At 44.1% G+C, this 26,186-nt stretch overlaps 1 protein-coding gene across 1 annotated transcript in view; it reads right to left on the reverse strand.

Moving 5' to 3' along the window:
- Window positions 1-7,360: 7,360 nt before the first annotated feature.
- Window positions 7,361-26,186, reverse strand: part of LOC119005357 (G patch domain-containing protein 8) — a 38,214-nt gene continuing 19,388 nt past the window's right edge. Inside the window, exons 3-5 of the mRNA XM_037072908.1 lie at window positions 20,749-20,886; window positions 14,329-14,459; window positions 7,361-12,320 (exon numbers count right to left, since the gene is read on the reverse strand). Coding sequence (XP_036928803.1) covers window positions 8,285-12,320; window positions 14,329-14,459; window positions 20,749-20,886 — 4,305 coding nt within the window. The 3' untranslated portion in view covers window positions 7,361-8,284. The remainder of the gene's footprint in view (window positions 12,321-14,328; window positions 14,460-20,748; window positions 20,887-26,186) is intronic.

The following is a 26,186-nucleotide window of genomic DNA, read 5'->3' on the forward strand; positions in this document are numbered from 1 at the left end:
TTGCAGCCTGACAAACTACCCATTCAGGCCGGAGATGTCAGACTGAAAAATTAAAGATCCTTTCCAGACGTGTTTTAGAATAGGATAAAATCATTTCAAAATGACTCTTGTGCCGATGGAAAGCTGGGCTTTGTAGTCTGTTAAACATTTCTGAAGCTTCAAAATGAAGCAGTTTTGCAGCAACAACTCAAGTAGATGGGGACTTGTTTCAAAATGTATAAAACACATTGAAGTCTCCGGAAAGCCTATTTCAAGCCAAAATCATCTTTGTTGCTGCTAAGCTAAAAAAATTAGCATGGCCTGAAGTGGGTTTACAGGCTTGAAAACACCTTCAGGGTATAGTTAACATTTTTTCAAATCATTTATGAATCTGTGGACTTTTGGGGACTTCGATTATGCTGGACGAACAACACTGTTTTGCCGTGGAGCTCCAGAAATGTTCTGTGGACTGCATTACTTCACCTGATTTTACATGGGCACAGGGGCGAGGAGATCATTTTCATTTTTGGGTAAACTTGAACTTTGAACAGACAAACGTGAGGACAGCCCTTCAGTGTCACACTCTGCACAGTGAAGCTCAAAGAAGAAAACAACGTTGTGACTGTACTGGATACACTTACCCAATATCTGAAAATCTTTCTCCCACAAACACACTTAGCGTCTCTTAATGTGTCTCTTGCTTTTGCTTCTTGATTTTTGCCTCAAGCACCATTTTAAAACTCACTCAAATGTACCTATAACATATATTGGACAACTTTTCTCAAGCCCTGATATATATTTTTTCATAAACTGACATTTTCCTCAGATACCTTTTTTTTTTTGTAGGCAGTCTTGTTGTATGTGACGCATGGGCCTTAACAAACATCCACCATGCAGTATCTGCAGGCATTCACAGCTCCGCGGCCCCTTTGAAGAATTTTCGTAACCGGTAAATGGGAGCGTTATCTGCGATCCTGCTCCTGATAGCGATCCAGCTGCACGCTGAGAGACCTGTTCGGGAACACGGGGGTTCAGATAGCATGGTCTGATTGTGTGCGTTTGTGTTTAAAGAGCGTAAAATAAAGCTCAAGAGAAAAGTTACAGATAATATGCTGCGTGTGTGTGTGTATGAGCTGCACATATTGATAGCTTAATGTGATGTGATGTGTTGTTATTTGTGGACTGCGCACTGCTCAAAAATAGTCATGTCTGTGATGTTCGGTGTATGATAATGCACCAGGAGTGCAGGCCCTCTAGGACTGACTACCTGGAGCGATGCTGTCATCTAACATTTGGCTTTATAATTAAAATGGCGTCGAGTGTGTGTATGTGTGTGTTGCCATGTATGTTCGCGTGGCACGTCTGCACTGCTGTGTGATTAATGACTCCGGGGGCAAGTGAACATCGGCAGTCGGCCCTGTCTGGTTATTCTGAGCCGACCTAGTGTGAGCGGCCAGAGTGGACACAAAGCCTCAGGTGATCTCAAAATCCTTGGCTATTCTCTCACCTGTACATCAGCGTCAGCACTGCAGGATTATTTTTCGCTCGCTGAGAGAAAGGGAGAGTGCAGTTTCCACACAAGGACACACATTCAATCACCGGGAAAGGACACTGACTGTTTACTCTCATTTTTTCCCTTACTCTATGCTGAAAATCACTCTCTGAAAGGCCAAAATGGCTCACCGAGAGGCCAAAGCACAGAAATAATCAGTCTGGTTTTTAATATGTTGCAACGCCACAGATCTCCAGGGCGTGATCTTTCATATTTCCCTGTTTTTAGGAGTGAACAAACATATACAGAAACAAACAAACAAAAAAATCATTAAACTGTGTGCATAGTAAATGCCTGAGGTGGATTCATCTTTATTTGTTTTTACCTGCATGTCAAGCTATCTTCGGAGACCCTAGCAGCATGTGTTTAGTCTCCAGGGAAACCAACCCATAATTAGTGTGAGTGTGAGTGTGTGTGTTCGCATGTGTGTGCCTGTATGTTTTTTAATAATCGACGGTAATGAGATGAGCGGAGGGGAGAGTAATCCTGGATTAACAGCTTAAAAAATGCATGTGTCGTCATAACAACATCCTGATTGGGACTTAATCATTGAAATACAGACACACAAACAAAACATGCTCTCACACACACACACACATTTCAACACAACCAACGACCAATTGTCCGCGCATCAGATAGCCGAATGCTACAAGCTGTGTGTGCATGGGCTGTTTATACCGTGTTGGTGTATGTGTGCATCGTTGACTTAATTAGAGAGTTAAGCGGGGTGCTCCTCTGAAGGGATTATGGGGGAAATTATCAGAATCTGGAGACTTAAAGCTGAAACCAGTTAAACGGAAACAGGCGGGGGGAGATCAGGGCTCAGAGGAGAAAGGAGTGTGAGAGGCAGCTCGGCTCTTTATACACACATCTGCATGTTTATTTGTGTAAACTGTCCCCTTGAAGTCCCGCTGAAAGCCCTCAAATTGGCTTCAAGGTGTACGAGCAATTCTTCCAACCTCTCAGAGCCACAGCTGGGATGCCATTTGAATCATGGACACTGATTTTGGTGCAGGAGAGGTTTTATTGATATTCTGTGATACTACTGTGGGTGACAGAAATCCACAAGACAAGCGGGACAAAGGAAGACCAAGGACAAAATCGACTCCCCTGACAGACGGGAACTGCATGTCACTCATCTGCATCGCTTTCTTTATGCTGTGGCTGCGCATTCAAATGGTGAATTAATGACATAATGAGAGCGATGGTTATCTGACCCAAGGGTTTTCCTGACGTCCACTGAGAGAGGCCATGAATCAACTGACCTTTATCCTCCGCAGTAAAGCTGTTTCCTGTGTAGGAGGGATCTCCAAGGTAATGGATGCAGTGGTAAAGAACTGCAGCTGATGGATCGGCGCAAAGGGTTAATACTCCCTGCTTTGTGGGTTTTAATATAATCATTAAAAGGTACTATGGTTTGTCTTCGATTGGAAAAATGTGTTCTTTTTTCTCTAATCAATATGGCAAGAGGTCAGCGTCCACTGCGTGATTCATTTCATTGTTTTAAACTACATATTTGCTGAGGAAAAGATTCTGTGAGAGCTGTTGTTTTTTTTGTTTTTTTTTGTATTGTGCAGAAACTCATTACATCTCATAATTAACTCTCAGAAAAGTCATCTCATTGATCTGAGCTTTTGGTCAATAAGGCTATTTTAGACCGTCCCACTGCCTCTATTGTCTGGGGATTGAATGCATTCATGCATCTCTGCATGCACACAGTTTACGTGTGTGTTGTTTTTGTTTTGTGTGCACGCATAGTAATCTTTGGTGGGAACATCTGTCTCTCAGAGATAACATAACCAGGGAATTAGCCATGCTGTCTTACAACAGAGCATCACATCTCACTATTACAGCCTCCTAAATTATACCCTATTACACCTCTATGTGTGTGTGTGTGTTTGTGTGCACACACAGAGGAGCATAAGCAATGTGCTGACAGTGTCATGTCCTTGGGTGACGGTGCCAAGTTTAAGAGTATCACGGAGCCCACTACCTCCTCTAAGCCTTAAATCCATCGTAGAACAGAATTCACATAGTTATTTCTGCACAGTACAAGTCCGACATAAACAAGTCCCTCCTCAACAGGGAGCCAAGTATACAGTAATTGAGTGTAATAACAAAAAAATAGACTGGTGTTTCATAGGATAAAAAGGCTTTTTTTGGTTCAGAGTTGAGCACAGTAATATATATTTGTTTACGTGAAAGCTCCAAACAGCCTGAAGCCACTTAGTTTTCCATCTATTGCACCATCAGCAACAACAGCACCTCTTGACACAAAAGCGATGACAGGTCGCTCTTTCAACTGTACCTTTACAGGAGTTCAAAGGCTCACGAACGTTACCCCCTAATCAAAACAAATACATATTTTTCCTCTTACCTGTAGTGCTACTCAGCCATCTAGATTATTTAGTTGTAAGTTGGGTTTTAGAGATGTCAGCTGTAAAGGTGACTGCCATATCTAGAGCTGGATGGCGCTCCAAAGGCCAAAACACGGACATTTGGGAGAACTCGGCAGCAAAATCTCTTTCCAGAGAAATCAGTCTAACATTTCTGTTGAGTTTTTTAGATGCCGTTTTGTTGATTGCCATTTACCTCCATCATATTCAATGGACAGCAGGAACCGTGCTAAGTTGCCTTGTCTGTGATGTAGGCACCACATAATAAAAGCAGTCCACCAGATATCATTGTTTTTGTTAGACGCATTCTTCTTCCTTTTCAAATCCTGGTGACTACATTACCCAGAAATGCACCTTAGCCATCGAGTGACATCTCTTACATGCAGCTTTCTCTGGAGCCACAAAAGATTTTTCGACTATTAATGTATTTATTCTTTTTTTTTTCCTTTTTGGAGTTCCACCCAAGACCTGTAAACTCAGGTTAATGCATACAATTGGTGGGGTTACCCTTTAACAAAGTAACTTATCAATCTTAAATCATCCAAAATACAGAATACCGTTGAATGAGATGACACCTGGCAGTTGAACTAATGGAAACTAGAAATGTGTATTGAGTTTTTTGTGGGGTCTAATCTTGAGCAGCTCCGTCTTTGTTGACTTTACTTTGTTTGACTCATAACTTTTGTGGTTCAAAAGTTAAATATTATCCTCGCTGTTTGTATAACTTCTGTTTTAAAGAGGACTCGGCTGAAAGATGTAAAGTGGAGTGGAACAGCTCGGTACTGTATGTCACACTCTGCCACGACTCAAGAAAACTTTTAATGAATGTCACTGCGAGAGGTATGGCAAGAACTCTCTCTGTGTTACAATTCTGCAAAGCACATTGTGCAGGGAAAAGTCTGTGCTGTACAACAGCATTCAAACATGGGAAAGATGTAGACTCGGAATGGGGCGGCGGGGGGGCGGGGGGGGCAATCTGAGAGGACGGAGTGTAATGGTGCCTTTTCTTCTGCACAGTCGGAGAACAGCCGGGGGAGCTGAACGCAGCCCCACTGACCTGGTTGAATCAAAGGGAAGGGTAGGAGGCGAGACCACAAAAAAAGGAGAGGAAAGAAAGGGAGAGAGGGAGAGTGGAAGATGGGAAGTGTCTCATTTATACAGCGTTTCAATTTGGGTCGATGGATCGCTTCAGTAGCCGTGAGGGGCTCCTTTTTTGTGCTTGACGCAATCTATACCCACAATCTAACAATCAAATGTGGTGCCAATAGAGGTGATCTCGCCCCAGCGGTGAGCTCCATGTGACTGCTGCTGTATTTGACTGAGCGCCAGCTTTAGTTTTTATACCTCATTAATTCACAGGAGCGATTGACTGAGGAAACCGCTTCCTCTCCATCATAAATCAACTCTCACTCCTGTGCGCGCGCACAAACACACACACGGGAGCTAAAACACAACCACACCAGGGGGAGAATCTCAGGGCGTAGGTAATGATTTAATCAGTCACTGACAGAAAGTACAGTGATATTGTGATTACTAATTTCCACATGACCCCTGTGTAGATAACTTTATGCGCGTGTGAGTGTGCGACTCATGATGTTTTTGCATTGTAATAAAGTCCCAAACACTCCATATTCATGGGTAAATTTGCTTTTAAATTAACATCCCCCTTTATTTTTCTTACCGAGATCTGTAATTGCTTTTAAGCCCTTCGTTTTATGTATGTGACTGTTCTCACACATTCCCCCTTTAGGCTGTGCGAGGGATTTTAATGCTTGCAAACCGACACGACGTCAGAGGAGAAACTGGAGTGGGCTGATTTTTTGTATCGTCTGCCCCGTTTATCAGTATTGGAGGACTCAGAAGTTGCAGCACATTTGAGTATCTCTAAATTAAACTCTGGGATAAGAAACAGAGCAGTACTGGTGAGTGTGTGTGTGTGTGTGTGTGTGTGTGTGTGTCAGAGAGGAGAGGTAGAGATAGAGAGGTTTGATGCTGTAACAGCTGCTAATTATTGCTGCTCTATATTTCACACAGTCTGTTTGATCTCCCGTCCTGTGGAGAGAGATAGGGATTCTCTGTCTCTGATTCTCACTAACTCACACACATAAACAAGCGCGCACACACACACACACACACGCACACACACACACACACACACAGACACAAGCTCAGGGGTCAGAAGGAGGAGAAAGAGGAGTTGTGGTCTAATTACTGAATCTCTGCAGGGGTTGTTGACTTATATTTCTCGCCAACGCCTGGTAATGTACAGTTTGTATCCTGTTTTTTTTTTTTTTTTTTTTTTCTGTCTGTATTTATGTCACCCTTTGCTGCAGACTCCCCCCCGCGAGCAGGCCTGTGTTCGCTGATATCATGGAGGGCAAATCAATCCAATCTCTCAAAGCACTCCTGGAAGTACAAGTCCAAAGACCATCTGGATGCTGCTCTGTTCTCGTCTGTGCACCGCTCCCCGAGTGCTCGGCCGCTGCAGTGATCAACTGTTTGGCAAGCAGTTGAATGCATCCGCGCCTTCGCCAATCGTCAGTCCATGGATGCGTAGCAACAGTTACTAACCACCGTAACCTTTGGCAGGATTGCGAAAGAGAAGCTTGTCGATGTTTATTAATGATGCTAAAAGGTTTTTGTTTTACCACGATGTATACAGTATAAAAGCTGCCCCGGGGCTTATGAAGTGTCTTGAAACGAAGTGTTTTTTTTGGCTTCCGCATTAAACTGAACCAAAGGTCAAACTGGACCTTGTAATGCAGTGTGGTCAAAGGAGTTTGCTTTTTTTGTACAAAAGGATTTATCTGTTTGGCAGTAATAAGGACTAATAGCACACTATTAAAAGAAAATATGGTAGGTTTAAAGGGCAGCATCTAACTCTGTGACAGACACAATAAAAACACTTTCACTCTGATCCTTCTCTTTATTGAATAAAGTGCTACACTTGGTGGATAAATGTATTAAATGTCAGCATTTTTTTTATTCAGACCCTCGAGGATGGTGGCTTTGTACCCTTCGATCAGCATCTTCACAAGACGAGATTCATTTCGAGATTAACTTGAGGGGCTGTGAGATGATGGATATAAGAGTATCAAAGATGTACTGAATTATGTTTTTTTTTTCGAACTTTTCTCTGATCTTTGCTGTATTTTTATTTATTTTTTTATCGCCTCTGACATCGGCAAACTGATAAGCGGAAATCCCTTTGCATGCTCACAATTCATAGACATGCACCCTCTGTAGACAATGCTTCAAATAAAAGGGTCACGAGTGAGACAGGTCCGGATCTCGCCGCTCCTCCATCTTTCAGAGGGTTTTTAGGAATTCTGAGCCTCACATTGAGGAGTAGTAAACCACACTGTAGCTTATCAATTTTGTATGGGGGAATGTGTTGCAACATGTTGCACGATCAACAACAAATCAGACAGAATAAGAAAGAGCATGACAGCCCATTTATTTACACATAAGTTTTACTGTAGAAGATCTGATTCATTTATTGGCATGAAGACAACTGATTTAATTCTAAATGCTGTGTGGAAAGAAAAATAATCTGAAGCAGTGAACCACTGGTCAAGGTTAAATCCACCTTTTATTTCGTTGTTTCCCATGATTTTAATATTATCACAGAATATTTACACTATAGAGGCAAAATGTGTCAGATATGGAAATGAGTTGTTCTTCTTACTGTGTATATGTGTATGTGTCAATCCAGAATAATCTCTATCTTACACACACAAATACAGTGCACACACCAAGGTTAAAATGGCTGCGCTATGCCCCCCGGTCCCTGGAACACTATTTATGTTTGTTGAAAGTCACACTCTAACTCAGATAACCTGTATGAAATGGAGATAAGGGGGGGAGTATTATCACCCTCTCTTGCCCCTCTGTCCCGGGCATAAGGGATACTTCAAAAGGCAGCTGGTCTGTCTGAGGTTCAGAGGGAAGGGGAGAGGATGACACAAGCCCAGCTTGTCTTTGAATAGCAGGTGCACCTTTCCCTTTATTCTGGGCCTGAATGAGGAATGATGGAAAAAGCAAAGGATCAAAGTCTGTTTTCTCACTGTCTGCTACAACACAGCAGAAGCTAGATGGAGAAACAAATTCTCATTTGAAAACAGTCAATAGTCGGGTTGTTTGTGTGTATGCATGCAGGCATGTGTGTGTGTGTGTGTGTGTGTGTGTGTGTGGGTGGGTGTGTGTGAGGGCATATGTGAGAAAGAGTACTGACACATCCCCATTTCAAATAACAGGCTTTTATCCAAACCAAAAATTCCCTCGTGCTCTCCATCTCCCTCTAACTAGTCTGTGTTGCCAAGACGGATTAATAAACATGGCAGCCACTCTGTGAAAATCACAACGCCTTCTGTTGAAACCTGACTGGCCATGCTCTGTCCATGAAAGGCTGTGGGGTCAACGGTTGCAGAGCTACCGGGGAGAGCGGAGCGAGCTGTGCCGCATGAAAAGCTGGGGACTGGGGGATGAGAGGGATGGGGTGATGAGACAGCAGGATGGAGGGGAACAAGGAGGATATGGAGAAGGGAGAGAGGTGAAGGTGATGGGGGAGGGATGGGTGCAGATGGGTCAGGGGGTGAGGGAGCTGAGCCGGGTGTGGGTGGATGGCAGGTGAGGGCGATGAGGTGGAGGAGGATGAGGACGAGGGGGGCATGGAGAGGGCCGTGTGTTGTAAAATGATATGATGGAGGCTGGAGAGAGGGGGTGATGGTGGAAGAGGGGGGAGGCTGGGGACTCCCAGAGCCATAGGCTGAGGAAAGTTCTCTTGTGGGGTCACATGTGGGAGTGGGAGGTTGACCTGCAGGGTATGCTGTGCTTGCGTGTGCATTGTGTCTGTGTGAATGTTTTGGGTTTGAGGCTGTGTGGGGTTGTGCAGGGGTGCAGGTGTGTACTGTTCCTCTGAAGTCCCACAGTTGTCTGTCTGTGCTGTGTGTGTGTAGTTTGTCTCTGTGTGTAGTTTGTCTCTATCTGCACTCTCCAGTGTCTGTTCCAGGACTTTCTGCATGTGCTCTCTTGCCTGCTCTTGCAGGAGGCGATATTTGTCCATCTCCTCAGCGGTAAAGCTGATTGGCGGAGCTGTCTCTCCACCTGTCTGTTTGTCATCAGTCCTAATCTGTGATGGGCAGCGATTTGGCGTGCTGCTGCGGTTTGAGTCAGCCACGTCCAGAGGACATTTTTGACTGCTGACGACAGCTCTGGGATCCCCTCCACTGCCCTTAGCTTCCTCTTCGTCCTCTGCCTCTTTCTCCTGACTCTTCTCCAGCAGCCTTATTTTCCTCCTCGCTTTTCTCTGGATCGCAGGTAATTTCCCTATCAGAGGGAGAAGCAACATCCTGCCTGGTTTCTGTGGGACAGACTTACTGGGGGACAGTCCTGGAGTTGTGCCTGACCTGTTTGATGTGACACTGGCAGAGGGCCCATGTGCAAGGTCAGACTGTGAATTTTGCTCCTTTAACTGAAAGGGACTTGTGTCACAATGGTGGCCTGCAACTGCAGGAGTCAAAGAGGATCTGTGGGGAGGAGAATGAGAAGAGGAGCTCGAGGTAAGGCTGGATGGAATGGACATGGGGCTGCTCTGCTTCTTCACCTCCTGTGGACCCTCGGATGAGAGTCCTTGAGTTCCTGTGGATGTCCTGCAGGAGCTGACTGTCACATCCACCCCTGAGCAGGTGCTGCTCCTGCTCCACTCCCAGCTCAGCTCGGACATGCTGGTGCTGCTGCAGGGGCTGCAGGAGCGCGGGCTGTGGCATCTGCTGGCCCGTGTGTTGATCATGCTCTGGGGGCTATATATCGGCCTACTCATCCACCACTCAGGACTGGAGAAGTGTCTCGAGCTTGAGTATCTGATCCCTGCACATTTCCATGTACGGCCGGGGCTGTCTCTGCTGTCTGGCCCTGTCCTAGAGCCCGATGTGGATCTGTGTGTCCCCCTGTCTTCCCAGCTGTCGCTGCTGCCCCATGTCCATCTGTCCCAGTCTACATCTTCCGTGCTGAGGTGTCGGCTTCTCCTGCCCCAACTGCAAGGACTGGGGCTAAACCTTGCCAACCGATCCCACTCTGCCGCTCTGTTTCTCGACCTCCATCCAGGCCTTGTCCTGCCCTCCTCGCTGCCTCCAGGACAGCTCCCTCTCATCCACTCCCACTGTTCCGTATCCGAAATCAGGCCCCTGTCTCTGTAACCTGAACGCCCTCCCATTTTCCTGCCGCTCTCCATCTCCTCCCAGGCTTCACGCCGCCTCAAACTCTTCCTCTTATGATGAATGAATTTCCTGTCCCTGTGGAGGGGTTTTCTCTTTCTCGCCGGGCTGCAACCACAGCTGTTGTCAGGGTAACAGCAGTCAATGAAACTCCTGGGGTTGCTATGGTGACCCCTTTCCCAAAACAGCTTTGAGTCACATCCCGGTGAGAAGGAGTGTAAGGAGAAGTGAGACCGCCAGGGAAAAGTCGTGGCGTCTTCGTCTCGCTTTCCCTCCCCCTTGGTGTCTGCTGCGTGTCTGCTGAGCTTGGAGGAGGCACTGCAGTGTTCTGCCTGCTCTCTGTCTGCCTGTGACTGGGATTCAGTGCTGTGGCTCCTGTGAGGCCTCCTCTTCCTGACAGAGACAGATACTGGCTCAGCCTCACATCTCCCCAGGAGACAGCTGCTCCCTGCTCTCTGCACCCTCCTCCTCCTCGCCTCCCCCGTCTCCCCATGCCTCCTTTTCTTCCCCCAGCTCCCTCCAGCCTCTCCACTCCGCTCTCTGCCAGTGGAGACTGTGGAGACGACACTCCTCACTTTGCACCTCGCTGATTGGCGCTTGTTTGAGGCTTTCTCCTTCTCGCCCTTCTTCTTCCTCTTTCCCAACTTGTGTTTCTTTGTGCTGGCTTTCCCGTTTTTGTGTGTCACTTCTGAGACACCCACGTATGGCGGCGGAGCGCTGGCACACTTGCACATTGTCTCGCTCCCACACTCACACCTGGATGGGCTGATGCACATCCCCTGAGTGCCAGGCTGGATGACAGACTCTGATTTACAGCTCAGGGCTGTGATGGCTCTCTCCCTGATCCCTCTGGCACCCTCTAATCTGCCTCCTAGAGGATTCTTAGAGTTTGTGTCAGACCTGTCACTAAAAGCGGGGTCAAATGGATGGGAGGCTGCCCTCATGCAATTCTCCATACTTAGTGTGCATCTCCCTCCTTCTGCTCCTGTTTCTGATGATGAAAGGTTTCTGTTCTTTAGGAACAGGTGTTCTTCTGTCTCCACATCGATATGTTGCGCTGCCTTGAAATTCTCCTTGGCTTCTCCCTGTCTGTATGCTCTCAGCTCGTGCCTCGTCTGTCTTTGTGAACAGGGATAAGCGTCTTGTGTAAGAATAGCTGGCACGCGTGGATTGGATTCATCGGAGAGCGCAAACAACTGAGTTTTTTGCGGCTCCTGCAGGCCCTCTGTGAGTTTTTCTGGTTGCGGGGGGTTCGAGCAGAGCGGGTTGGGGCCATAGCAGATGTGTGGTTGAGACTCGGTGAACTTAAGCAAGCTGACAGGCCATCTCAGACAGGTGGAGCCATCTTTCCCCAGCACACACATATACTGACCTTCATCCCTCCCCCTCTCTGTTTCTTGTTTTCTCTCCGTCTCGCTATCTGTGTGTTCGGTGTCCATGTGCGCCCCCGCTAGTTCTGTGCCCCACACGGTCACCTGTGTCTGTGATGGCAAGAATAGAGAATTGTGGCCCAGTTTATCAGGTGCTGCTGTGGAAATGGGACAGTGTTCTTTCACTATTTCTCTTTTTTCAATCTCCTCCTCTTCTTTGGCAGCCTCTCTGGGGATTGGCACAGTGTCTCTCGGCCTGACGCCGTCAGAGCTGGACTTAAGCTTCTCACTCTCACTGAGTTTCCTTTCCTCTACTTCCCCGATTTCCCTGTCAATATCTTCCATTATCCCCTTTATCCTCTCTTTCATCTGCTCCCTCTTCTCCCTCTCCTCCTCTTCCAAGTCCGAGAAGACGGAGGCGGAGGGCTCAAGCCTGGGCCCCCTGCGGGAGAAGCAGAAGGACACCCCGAGCCTGCCTCCTGCTCTTACCTGCCCAGGGAGGGGAAGCTGGGGATACAAATCCAAGCAAGACTGGGGCTTTACTGTGTTGGATGCCGGGTGTGTATTCGCTGTTAGTGGGGACGCTGCTACGGAAGTGGCCAGAGGTGTTTGAGAAGGAGACTGGTATAGATGCTCTAGTGGATGGCTGAGAGGAGCTGTCCTGGGTTGCTTAGGAGGGGGTCTCTGGGTGTGGTTGAAGGATTCAGGCCTTTCTTCAGGGCTGTGGTCTCTTTGGTCCATATGTCTGTTTTGCTGTTGGCTCACAGCCCTGACTGTACTTCTCAGTCCGTAAGTCCTTCCTGGGACACTGCAACAGAAAGAAATAGAAATGTAATTAATTGTAGTTGATTTAAGTTGTAGATAGCTAGATAGCTAGATAGATAGATAGATAGATAGAGGAACCGAATAAAACACAAATTGAATTAAACCAAGTGAAATCCACAAGAACTAAACAGAAAAGTCACACAGAGGGTAAAACAGAATGTCGGAAAGCAAATAAAATCACTAAAAATCAATTTATTTTTTTTTAAAATGGGTTTTCAAGTGTTTGAAAAGTTGAGTTGGAGTTTGCAGCCCTGATCTCCTCAGGCAGGTCCCTCGAAAGACTCAGAGCCTTGATCGCAAAGGCTTTCATCTTTGTGTATTAATTTCGACCTTAGAATAATGAGAAATGATGCATTTGAGGAGGGCAATAAAATAACATGTCAAATGTTGAAGCAAGGCCTAAAGATTATAAGTAATCAAAAACTCTCACAATTGATCCTAAAGCAACTCGTGAACAGTGTAAGGAAGCCAGGAGCCAAGTTTTGGATGAGTTCTAGGCAGGAGAGGAACCTTAACTGATACCACAGAGAAAGGACTTACAATAGTCAGGTGGACTATTCATGAAGGCATGAATAACAGTTTCAAGATGTTCGTTCGAAAGAAATGATCTTATGCTGGACATATTTCTGATATGGTGACAGCCAGATTGATTGCACTATTAGTTCATGTGTAACATTAGTGAGGTATTGTACATGTGATGCTAAGACTGTGATTTTTGCCCTTTTGTGTCTAGTTGTCTAGTTTCCATTTTCATCTTTTCTCGTTCTATACACATTTCATTATTCTCAGTAAAGCTGCTGTAAGGGATTAAATTAAGTGTTAAATGTCTGTGTGTTCCAACAATAACTGCTGTTGGAGAGTGTTTGGTCTATAACATGTGTCTTTCCTCCTCCTGCTCATGCAGTAATAGAGAAAAGACATTTTATGGTATCCCTGCACACTTTGTCCAATCAGGACAGAAAATTCCATAGAGAGGCAGTCCTGTCTGCTCAGGGGAACACACCAAGAGCAGGATCCTCCTGTTCTAGTACCCACGCCGACAATGCCTGAACAGGGAAAGCTACCAATTCCACCGCACCCGTTGACGACTTATAGTACCAAAGGAGTTTTGCAAGTGTGATGACATAGTTAGGAGGGAGGAGATTGCAAACTGTAAAACGGACAGGTTCAAGGACAAGTTAGATTGAAAGATGACATGATTGCAGCAGATTTAAGTTTCTTTATTGTACTGTATCTGTACTTATTCTGTCCTTGGGACTTTTAAGTTATACATTTTTATAAATTGAAAGGCAGTGTTGCTACAGGCATGTCATGTATTGTAAAAGTACATTATTATGGCCACAGGTTATTTTGATATTTTAGTAAGCATCATTGTGCTATCAATGCTATTTAAAGAAAGAAAGAAAGAAAGAAACAAACAAACAGAAAAAAAGATCTACAGAAAAAAGCAGAGGCATGACATTGGTTGTCATAGTAATGCTGTTCACATTTCATTGCCTGATTATAGGAAAACATATTTAATTGCACAGGGAATAGCTGTAATCAAGCTGATTAAAATGTAACATATTGGTTTCTTTTGGATCAGTTCTTTTGATTGCTTTAAGACGGGGGACCTGGAGTTCTTCTTTCATCTTATCAGTCATCTTATTTCCTTTACTTTTAAAGTAACTGCTTGTTTCTCTTCTATTCATTCTCCTCTGAAGCTCCACTTCCTCCCTCTACACATCATCTACTTTCAATGTGTCAGCAAGAATGTGTCTTCATGTTATATTTACTTCACCTGTGGCCTATCTAGGACAACTGAGTGCTCTCACATCTGTGGACGCATCCATCATGTCCAAGGAATGTTGACTGGATGTGACGCACTCTAACCCCTCTGGACTCTCCCTCTGGTCTCACTGCACACACACACACACACACACACACACACACACACGCACACACACATGCATACCACCACAGACACATAAATACACACTTCTCCCACTCACCGCTGGGTATCCTGTTGCAGATGTGCAAGCTTGTGCAGGCGTCTGAGGGCCTTGTCCTGTTTGCGCTGGTCCTTCCATGATTTTGAGGCCACATTGCGAGCAAACTCCCTGTGCTTGAGTTCCTTCAGCCGCTGCAGGAAATGAAAATTAACGTGGATGGAGGGAGGGAGGGACAGAAAAAGTATGCGGAGGGCAGGGAGTAGCGAAGGCACAAGTGTGGGACAAAGAGGAGAAAAGAGAGAGATTAGTTTTAGGAAACTCTCTGCAGGCAGCTGTCTTTCAAACCATACACATCAGTCGGCAGCGTTTGCAGATGTTCTCCTCCAAAGCTTGTGTCCAATTAACTCCATTCAGACTGGAAGAAAGCGTTTTTCCTCCAACACGCAGCTTGAGAGCAAACACAACCCAACTGGTGAATAGTAGATTACAGACACATTTGAGACGAGTGACACAAGTGATTTAATGATGGTGATGCTCTTGTCGCAGAAATCTCTAAAATGTTCAACCCTTCCTCAGTCACCAGAGCTTAGATTGGGAGAACTTGTGATCCACTGACATATGCTTTGGAGCTGGAGTGTACCCAAAGTGTTTTACTGATGCCGGAATTACACATCCCCAATTGCAAAAGCAAGGCCACTAATTATAGGCAAAGTAACCATGAGAGACATAGTGATGGCCACAGATTCCAGCTGGTAAAAATGCTACATCATTGCATGTATGTTCTGAGTGTGTGTGTTTGTGTGTGATCTGTACACAAAAGCAAAAAAAAAGAAAACAAGAAAACAAAAACAAAAAACAAACAAAAAAAAACATAACCTGACAGAAATCTACACCAAAGTGAGGATCATTTGATTTGTAGCAAGCCGATGGGTCTTCACCTGCACTGTAGTGCTGAAAAGGATAACTGTTATCTCTGTTTTGTGTAGTGTGTGTGTGTGTGTGTGTGTGTGTGTGTGTGTGTGTTCATGTTTTTGCTACCTATTGGGGACGGTTTCTGGCTGTCTGTGTCCAGACCAGTAGTCCTTACAGGGACCAAATACTGGTCCTTATGTCGGAAAACACGGTTTCTAAATTGAATTTCTATGAATTGAGATTAGGTTGAGGTTATGGTTTGGATAGGGGTTCAGGTTAGGCTGTGCAAATGAATGGAAGTCAGCATAAAGTCCTAACAAAGATAGCTGTGCAAACCTGTATGTGAGTGTGTGTGCAGCCCTGTACACAAACATATCTTGAGAACAGATCTACATCATAGTGAGAATAATTAGATTTTAAGCAAACTGGTGGGTCCTCACCTGCAATTTAATGCATAAAAAGATAACAATTACCCCTGCTGTGTGTGTGTGTGTGTGTGTGTGTGTGTGTGTGTGTGTGTGTGTGTGTGTGTGTGTGTGTGTGTGTGTGTTTGCATGTGTGTTTGTGTGTGTTTACTTTTTTGTTACCTATTGGGGGCCGTTTCTGGCTGACCATATTAGGACCAAAGACTTGTCCTTATGTGGTAGAAAGTGTTCTCTGGCAAACATTGGTTAAGGTTATGGTTGGTGTTAGACTAAGTGTCTGGGTTAGGCAGTACAAATGAATGAAAGTTGATGGTTGAAGTCTGAACAAAGATAGCTAAGAAACCTGTGTGCGTGCATGTGTGCAGACCTGTACACAAATGCAAAAATACATATCTTGACAAAGATCTACACCACAGTGAGAATAATTTAATTTGGAGCGAACCGGTGGGTCTTCACCTGCATCCGAGTGCAGAAAAAGATAACAATTACCTCTGTTTTGTGTGTGTGTGTGTGTTTGTGTGTGTCTTTAGCGCGAGAGCGTATGTGTGTATTTGTGTCTATAGCCATAGGTGTGCCAGTCCTCTCAGGGAAACAGTGATTCATGCTACTCTCTTCCGTTTCCTTTTCTGACACACTTTAATCCCTCCTTTATCCATGCTTGGCAGGTGCATGTGTGTGCATGCGCATGTTGGTGTGTTTAAAGGCAAAGGGGGGGTGCTACGGAGTTTAGGAATCGCTGCAGTATCATGCAGTCTCACATCCCAGAGCTGCATCAGTGTGCAATCCACCCATTTCATTTCCCAGGATTCGTTGTTTATGTTATATATTTGTGAACCTATCCTGTAGTAATAAACTGCACCTGGATTACACCACTCTCACTTTTAGATTATGTTATGCTATTATCCACCCATACAGTAAGTATCACACACACACACACACACACACACACACACACACACACACACACACACACACACACACACCAGATTAGCCCCTCAGACATCAGATTTATTTATACACTCACTCTCTTTCACACCCAGATCTTATGCCGGAGCTGACAGTCGTCAGGTTAATCTCTGCTGAGTCTTACACAATCGGGTGTCTTTCTACATTATCGCACGATGCTTAACATCCCACTGTCAGCTCACTGAAGACAGCATTAAGTATGTGCCAGAGGCGCATCACTCGCGGGTTTGTATCCCTTAAACATACATGTCTCTAGGTAGGGGTGTTTGTCCATGTGCGATCATGTGAGTGTGTGTGTGTGTGTGTGTGTGTGTGTGTATTGTTAGTGCGCAGTAAGGAGCTTTCAGGAGCTTAGATGCCAAACTCATTCTATGGGAAATATTAATCATGTTCAAGCAGAGATGCATACATAATGAACTACTGCGGACAGAGCCAGGGAGGAGGAGGAAGGAGGGAGGAAGAAAAAAGATGAGAGTCGTCATAGCTGTCCATGGCAGTGACTGGGAGAGAGAGAATGAGATACAGAGAGAGAGAACGAGAGAGCAGTCTGTAATGGGAGGAATATATGAAGATGAATTCCTCCTCCTTCCTCTTGCATTTGCACTCTGCCAGGTTATTGTTCTCTCTTAAAAACAGGTCCCACTGTAGGCAAACCTGTAGCTATATTTAGAGCCAAACAAAATATTGCACGCAGAACCATTTTCACTGAGCACACAGGGCAGAGATATTTCCACTTTCCCTCTTTAAAGCCAATACTTTTGTCTTCAAAGATGATGCCGTGTCCCCAACAGCGGGAAGCGATATTACTCCTGCTCTCCAACATGTCAGTCTCACTATGTGCTGTGAAGCTCAATCCGTCTGTCAAAGCCTCGATCAATATTCCTTTAGATGTGTTAAGGAGTGCTCAGGCTGAGGCAACTATGGATGAGTCAGAGTTGATTCAAATCCACTAGGGCCATAGAATGGAGGATGATGTATTCTTAGGTAGCATGTGAGGGGCCATGCTAATGGGCTGATTGCTCTTTTATTTAAAAGCAAGTGTAATTCTGTTGTAATGAGCAATTTCTGTAATCAGCAGTAAATGCTGATAAAGCGCCCCATTCAGACATGTTTATCCCTGAATCGATGACAAGGAAAGGAGACAGAGCAAACGCAATCAGCTTCCATTCACCAAAGCCAATACTCCTGCAGGGAAGCCGTCTTCAGCTAGAATTTCGTCTGTTGTCTGCTCGGTAGGCAGAGTGGGCATGCATGCCTGTGTGTGTGTGTGTGTGTGTGTGTGTGTGTGTGTGTGTGTGTGTGTGTGTGTGTGTGTGTGTGTGTTCCTATAGTGCCAGTGGCTACTGTCAGCTCAGTGCCTCATGCAGCTCATTTCATGTGCCCGCCGCTGGCTAAAACAAAGCATTAACATTGGCCTGCAGTTGCCTCGATTCATTTTCAAAGAACAATGACAGTGGAGGAACAGTCTCATTTAATGTTTATTTCATGTTGCACAGTGTGGGCGTTGAAAAGTGGGGAAGCGGCTTGGCTTGGTTCAGAGATTGCCTGCATTTGAGGACAAATGTGTACCCGGGTAAGTGCACGTGTGTGTGTCTTTGTGTGCGAGTGTATGCCTTGGCATGACAACACGTGGCTGCAGGAGAATGTTGCTATCAGCAGAACCTTCAGCTTGTTAGTCCAGAGTGGAAGCTGTGTACGAAAATGAATGTGAGGGCAGAACGCTGGAGAAAAAACCTGCTGCCGGGCCTTCTCCTAACGGTCCATTGGCCTGATCTCATCCAAATCGGAATAATAGAATATTTCTTGAGCTCTGACTAATAGTTCTATTAGAATTTTTATTTTTCGTTTGAAGGGAGTACAAATTGAAGAATAAAGTGAATTTTGTAGCAGTGTCCTTATGCACCAGATACATACAAATCAACTGCTCTAAATTTTGAACGACAGACAAAGAATCTTCCGACATCAGAGACGGGGGACTTGCAGATGAACTAAATCTTAAGTAAGTGTAAAAGATATGATCTTTTCCCCTCTGTCTTCATCCAGGTCACTTTGGTTAAGGAAAAAAAACAGTGTCCTGCTGAATCTTTTCCTCAAATCAGTCGTATTTTTGCGTTTATTTATCATGACCTAGTTCTTCAGCTGGTCCAACTACTGGGTCAGTTTATTCTCTGTGCGATATGCATATTCAAATAATGTTTTTTGGGGGGTTCTGGAGCTCCTGGGACCTCTTTAATAGCTCAAAAAACACACTGAACATTGCTTAATTACCTTGATATTTTTCCTTATTCTATGAGAATTACTTTGATTTTAATAGATGATTGAAGATGACCTTTTACCCCAATTTCGAAACATGCCGAAAAACACTTGGTTTTCATGTGTCTTATCTTTATTACTCTACAATACCCCTCCCAAACCCCAAATAAGTCTATTTTGATTTTGGCTAGTTCATAATGGTGCGTTCACAGCGAATATGAAGTGTTTTTTCTTTTTTTTTTTTTTTTGTGACGGGTGCTTATATACACAAGCCTGCATGCACTGGTCTAGTATTACCTGTGGATGGCTGTTTTTTTTTTTATCCTGTGTGACAACAGACAACTCAGACAGCTTTACAATAATGAAATTTGATTGCAGCTCATAATATGTTGAAGTCCAGCCAGCTGTAAGGTGAGTGTGCAGGGACCGTCTACAAAATGCAACATGGAAAAGTGACTCCAAATTCATTCCACTCCAAGATATTGTGTTTTTTTTTGTTTGTTTGTTTGTTTGAGGTTATTTTTGCTTTTAAATTTTGCACATTGTAGACTCTTTCTGGCACTGGCCTGATAGAGAACACTGTAATTTGTCCACGCCATCTGGATCATAAAATTAGGGTGTAGCTTGTTGTCTATCTTGAATAAATGAGTCACTGCTTGTGTTGGCAAAGTTTCCCTCACAAATTATTGATCCCATAGGTTCAACTGTGAATACCATTACAACTTAGTCGAAGTTGACAGCACATCTAGGACATGATGTCAGTAAATGAGTAAAATACACATGAGGTCCTCTGATAATACTAGTCCCCTTCAAAAAGGGCTAAAATCAATGCGAAGACAAGAATGAACACAAATTTTCCTCTCAACGTGCCGAGGTGCTGACCTCCACTGCTGAGGTATACATATGTGGACTTCTGTTATGCTGTAACTCATGACTACTGACTTAAGGGGAAATGTAATAACATGATTGTACAAATTGCAGAGGGGAAAAAGAAGAGAGAGAACTAGAGTCTCTGGGGAGTGCAGAGTTTAGTCAGAAGCCAGAGGTGTTCTGGCTGTTTGGGGCAAATAAACACTTGCCCGTGGCAAAACTTGCTTGCTTTCTGTGTGAACGCTGCATAATGGCTCAGAAAACTGAGAACGGACTAACTGACCCCAGATGTAAGTAAAATGAATTAATCTGCCATATGTAATATATCTTTAAAATTGATGTAAAAGCAATGCTACATTTGTGTACTTTTTCATGAAATGTGTATATCCAGTGGCTAATCTCTTGACTACTTCTGTACTTATATAACATCAAGTCAACAAAAAAAACAAAAAAAACAAACAAAAAAAACTAAATAAAATGAGTTTGACTGTACATGTTGTTTAAACATGCAGCAACTGTCCGTAGAACCCCCAAACAAAATGTCAATATAGTATATATTTCTATTTCCCATTCATATTGTTTATAGTTAAGCATCATTTTTATACAGTTTCTGTAGTTCTTTCCAGCTGCTGTGGCTTAAATTTTCCTGTGTGGGATCAAAAAACTTCCTCTTATCTTCTTTAAGAAATCAGGCTCTTAAAATGGAAATCCACAGTAAAAAAAGCCGTGCTATGTGTGTGTACTGATCCGTTTATGTGTGTGTATATCCGCCTCAAGTTGAGGTATCCCACCACTGTGTGTGTGCTTGTAAGAGTTGATGCGGTTGTCACACTCTTACTATTACCTGCTGGGAAACTGTACCCGATGGGCAGATTGACATGGAAATGTAAAGTAGCGTTCCATCAACACGCATAGCGCTAACACACCCAAATGCCAAATGATCATAAAAATAAAAAAAAGGCTGCTCGTGTGTGTGCTCGTTTGTGTGCTGTTAAGTGGCAAGTGTGCGTGTGTGTGTGTGCGCGCAACTGTGCTGCGGGTGCATCCCATGTACCTGTTTATGCGCATGGTCGTAAGAGTTGATGTGGTTGTCAAACTCCTGGTGTCTGAGGTACTGCTTGTGACACAGCTCACAGTAGAAAAGAGCCTTCAGATCCTCCACTGAGCAGCCCAAAGCCCTCTCTGCACGCTCCTGGAGAAAAGAGAGAGGCACAGAGAAAACGAGTGAGAGCGTTGGAGGGATTGGGGCGGTGGGATGGGGGGGCGGTTGAAATGAGAGAGAGTCGGGATGGAGGCATAAACAGACAGAGACATAAAAGGGTTGGAGGGGCAGAGATAGAGAGCAAGGGGAGTCGGGGGTGGGGGGTTGAAAGAATGGCAGATTGTTAGCCATTTAGAGCAAATCTGCATCCTAGACACATCAGCAGTAATAGCCTCTACATGTGCTCTGCATAAAACTGTTAAACGGCTTCCCATTAAAGTGTGCTGCCTTTTGCTGCTGCTGCTGCTGCTGCTGGAGGTTGGACAAAGGCACTGGAGCCTGGTGCTCATGGCAACTTGAGCCTGGGGACACATTTAATACAGCCACTATAATAAAAACCTGCGTATGTACTGTAATGGCAAATAGTCAGAGTTTGACTGCGGAGAAAGTGGCAATTGTGGCCGACAGGCAGAAAAACTGTGACTCTAAAAGGCACAGCTTAGACTTTTGTACACTGGCGGGATGGTGCATGTGAAGATGGGAGGGCTCAACCAAATACAAACGCATGCACACACACATATATAAAGGTGCGTAAATAGCCCTGCGCAAATGGCACATGGACCTCAGGGGATAAACCGCTTGTCTGCATTCTCACATCATCCAGAGGCCTTTTTTTCCATTTTTGGTCCGAGGACATGCACAGTGGTGTGTACAATAGATGTTTGTGGTTGCTTGTGTATGTAGGTGCATGCGTGCATGTTCGTGTGTGTGTGTGTGTGTGTGTGTGTGTGTGTGTGTGTGTGTGTGTGTGTGTGTGCATTCATGCCATACTCTGCTTCAGAATGTAATTTCCCTCAGGCTGGGGGCTGCCAATAAACACTATTGAATTCTGTTCTACACTGACATGATGGGAATTTAATTTGAGGTTGTCACTTCTTTCTCTCTTTCTCCACTTCTTTACCTCATTCCGTCCATCTCCTCGCTCTTTCTTCCCTTCTTTTTTGCAAGTTCTCGCGCCTTTCCTTCTGACTCGCTCTTTTCCTCCATTCCTTTATCTCCCCTTTTATCCACTTTATTTGCCTTCTCTCTCTGTCTCTCGTGCTCTTTTTTTCTGTTTGGTGAGCCCTGGGTCATGCGGTGACAGAGTCTATTGGCCCCAATTTGCTTTAGTAATGTGCCTGCGCACAGGAACAGAGGTGAGAGGAAAAGAGACGGAGGATCGGAATGCACGCGAGAGGAGAAACGACCCCTGCCTGCCCTCGGAGACACACACACACACACACACACACACACACACACACACACACAGACATGCGGAAAAAACTTGGCATTATTATTACCACATAGTCTAACAGTCCCTGTCGTACATGCCACTGGTAAGTGCTATATCCAGGCAACGGTTTACTGCATACACACACACACACACACACACACACACTCACACACATATAATATATATAGACACACGTACAGGGAAAAACTGTCCTTCCTCTAGCCGGTTCAATTTGGTTTGCAGTCAGAATGAGTTGAGAGGAAGGAATGACCAGGCTGACACAACTCTCCTAGACTGGAATCAACGGAAAGGTAACTATTATACATTGATCCTGTGTTGTTCCCTGTGTTGTTCCCTGTGTGTGCGTGTGTGTGTGTGTGTGTGCTGTATCGATCCTCCTTGCAGGCTTAAGCCACGAACAGGAAATGATCCAATCACCCAGAGCGGCCTTCCTTTGAGTGCTGCAAGGGTGATGAGATTGAGATAATGTATGCTGCAAATTTGTCAGCCTTTGGGCTTATGCAAGATTACATAGGAGCCGTGTCAGTGCATGCCTTCGTATACTCCTCTTATATGTGCGCATGTGTTTTATTCTTGTGCACGCGTACCTTTGTACCATCTAACCCTTTCTTTTCACCTCTCTGCATTCTGTCAGGGTAATTATTTTGAACATGGAAACATACATACGGAAAGAGGGGCATGTGTACAGTGGGTGTGAACAAAGGAAAGCAGAAATGTGTGCTTGTGTATGTGTGCGTAAAGTGAGCAGCCATTTGTTTATGTCAGCGGCATCCTGACATGCTATTCCCCGTTTTCCTACTGTAGAATACTTAAATCAAACATGAGAGCTTCAATTTGCCCTAAACATGTACACCTCATACTCCTGCCCTTATGCGCCATCACAGCATGCATACATACACACACTTGCAGGATAACATCCACACATTATGCATGCACAATCACACACCGTCTGTCAACCTGATATACCACTGCTAAATTAATCTAGACCTCAATTTACTTCACTAGCATAAATCTGTTTGCAGAGAAAACAGAATTGATATGTGCAGACCTGAATGGACGGCGATTGTTTGCATGATTATGTCTATAAGTGTGCAAGACTGCAAATTTGTTTCCACATATTTTTTTTCTCGTTCCGTTTATCCTCAATTTGTAGGAGAGGTGCCATGTTATCCCTCTTTATAGCTGAAATTATGCCACAAATAAGAGTCGTTGTGAACCGTAACCAGCGGCTCAGACACACGCGCATGTAATTCAGTGTCTGAGGCCTGCTGTGGAAATGAACAGGTCGCGCTTAAAGTGTTTAACACACGTTTCAGGATATGTGCACTGGAAACCAATGGTATACAATACATTCATAAAAGAAAAGTCAGAACTCAGAACGAAAGACTCCCTTGAAGAAATCCAAACTTTTATAGTATATAGGATTAAAAGTTATTCTCATTGAACAGAGACTAATGAAGATTTCAGGTGGGCGTAACCAGAAGTGTTTCAGAACTCTTTGTCTGATTATCTTGACCTGCAAGTCTGCAGATCTGCAGAGAAAATCAGAGACTCGTTTGATAAAATTCCTTGTCAAGGCTGGCTTTATGTTTGACGTATTTGAAAAAAGAAATTTCACTCATTCAAACAAGAAATAATACAATACAATATACAAAGGTATTCCCCTCCAAAAAAAAAAAAACCTGGGGGGCAGCACATCACAACAACTGTAACAACAAATGCTGTTCTTTATTTGGTAGCCTTGGCTGTTCCTAGATACCATTAGCTATTTAACTTAAGACTAAGCTAAGTTAGCCATAGAGCCGATGGTCGTAGAGATTGGCTGGACTGGGACTGATCATGGCCTTCAAGACTGACAGAGGTCAATTTGAAGACAGGGGGACACAGTATGGAGGCAATTTACAGCTACTTTGACCGAGATTATGACTTTGGGGATGACAAGACACAGCAGGCAGGGACGAGAGAGGCGTGCAGCGGGAGAGATGCAACAAAGAGTTGGACTCCAGCAGCAGCAAAAATCACATTTGGAGTATTTTCACAACTTATTTGGCAAATTGAGGATTTATTGCCATCAAATCTGAGGTGATTGCGGAACAACGGACTAACTATGTTTTGGTGAGTTTTATTTTGTTTGTCAAGTTTGAATGAAGTGTATTTTAAGCTGAGTTCACAAGGCAATTGAGCTTGTAGTTTGGTTAAAGAAAGAAACTTGAATTCGGAAGTTGTTTGATTGTATTTTCCTTAGGTTGAAGGAGGCGTATGCATTCATGACTCGACTTTTTTTTGGGTTTATTTTTCTTGCTGAAACTGCTGGCGGCTATCAAGCTATTGCCTCCTGCTGGTGCACTGTAAAAAGGTTTGTAATTATCGCGACAAAAAAACCCCTAAAACCCCAAATAGCAATAGTGAAAAATCCAAATAGTATGTCACAGTTGTATATACACTGAATTACCCTAAATGAAGAAACAGTACTTAACTTTGTCATCATACATAGAATACACATCATTTTACTGTAAATATATTAAATTAAATATATTGTTTATTTCTTAAATCAAAAGAGAAGAAAACAGGCTTGTAGTCTATGCAGACTTGATGTATAGTGATGGTAATACGCTCAGTGGTGTTGAATTTTTTCATAATTAGTTATGATTTAACAAAAGGGATTAAAATTGTGTTCAGCCACCTACTGTAGTGCACTTGAGCTAAATTGTTTCACTCGTCTCAGTGGTCACTTCCTCGGTGGTTGTAATTAAATATTGAGCAGCATTTTCATGGATGGCTGGACTCAATAGAGAGCGTGAGGGAGGACAGTACAGTCACTGTGACACAGCGTTTTGAGAGAATTCTGCTCCCTTAATTTGATTTATTTTCTGTTAAAACAGGACGTTTGGATGGGACCCAATGCGGGGAGAGATCATAAAACCCACAGGCTCAAACAAATGGGATGCCACTGTGGGAGAAGATGGCTGGTTTGTAATAATACAAGACAAAGTATGAGGTTTCTAGATAAAAGTGCTGCAAACGTTTTCGTGTTTTTGTGAAGTAGGTGTGGACATTTTCATAAACTCGCCTTTGTGCTTTTAACGGATACGTGAATGCGCACAGGCATGAGTGCTGAGTACTTGAACACTTTTTGTAGAAGAGTGTGAATTATTTGCGCCTCCTCAGACTTACTAACCGCTCTGGCTCGGACATACCGACATGAAGATGATCAGATGTGATAATTGCTAACAGGATTGCAACACGAGTTTTAATTGCAATCTTGGTTCAGTACGAAATCCAAAACATGTCCACGCTAGCAGAAAAAAAAAAAAGGAAAAAAAAAAAATAGGCCAAAATAACACTCGGCATGCATAATAAATCAAGGAGGGGAGAGAGAGCCAGCAGCAACATAACTGCTGGTAACAGATTCTCTCTGTTCAAATATATCAACGTCTGCCGAAGAGAACTTTTACTGCAGGGGGTAGGAAAAGTCAAAAACTTGGATGTGGCTGATTTACCATTGTTACAGTCACTGAAGAGCTGATACAGACTTTACAAGATTACATGCCAATATTAGTACTACGTCTCCTTATGAGCTCTATAATATATATGTTATATTACTGTCTCTCTAAGCATTTGTTACATTCATTTCTGCTTAATTCCAGCTGTGCTACGGTAATTGACTCATGCTGCCATGAAACCTATTGTTCAGCACAAAAATTGATTATTTTATGATCGAGGGAGAACCGGTGAGTGTCACTCAACTGTCACTGATATATTATAGCCTCATTATATAGTATTGCCTGCATTTACTTCCTGGCCAAGCATGGGTCGCGGCCGATCTTCGTCTTGTTGACGGCTATCAGACTATCGGCAAATAAGATGACATTCACCGATGGCAGTGGCTGATGTGTCACATCAGTTTCGAGCTGGCACATTCATGAGCTACTGGCTCGTGACATCCCAGCCATCAGTTCGTAAGGCTTTATAAGTTCTGAAATATTCCCATCACTGA

The sequence above is a fragment of the Acanthopagrus latus genome, chromosome 17 (assembly GCF_904848185.1).
Source record: "Acanthopagrus latus isolate v.2019 chromosome 17, fAcaLat1.1, whole genome shotgun sequence".
NCBI lineage: Eukaryota > Metazoa > Chordata > Actinopteri > Spariformes > Sparidae > Acanthopagrus > Acanthopagrus latus.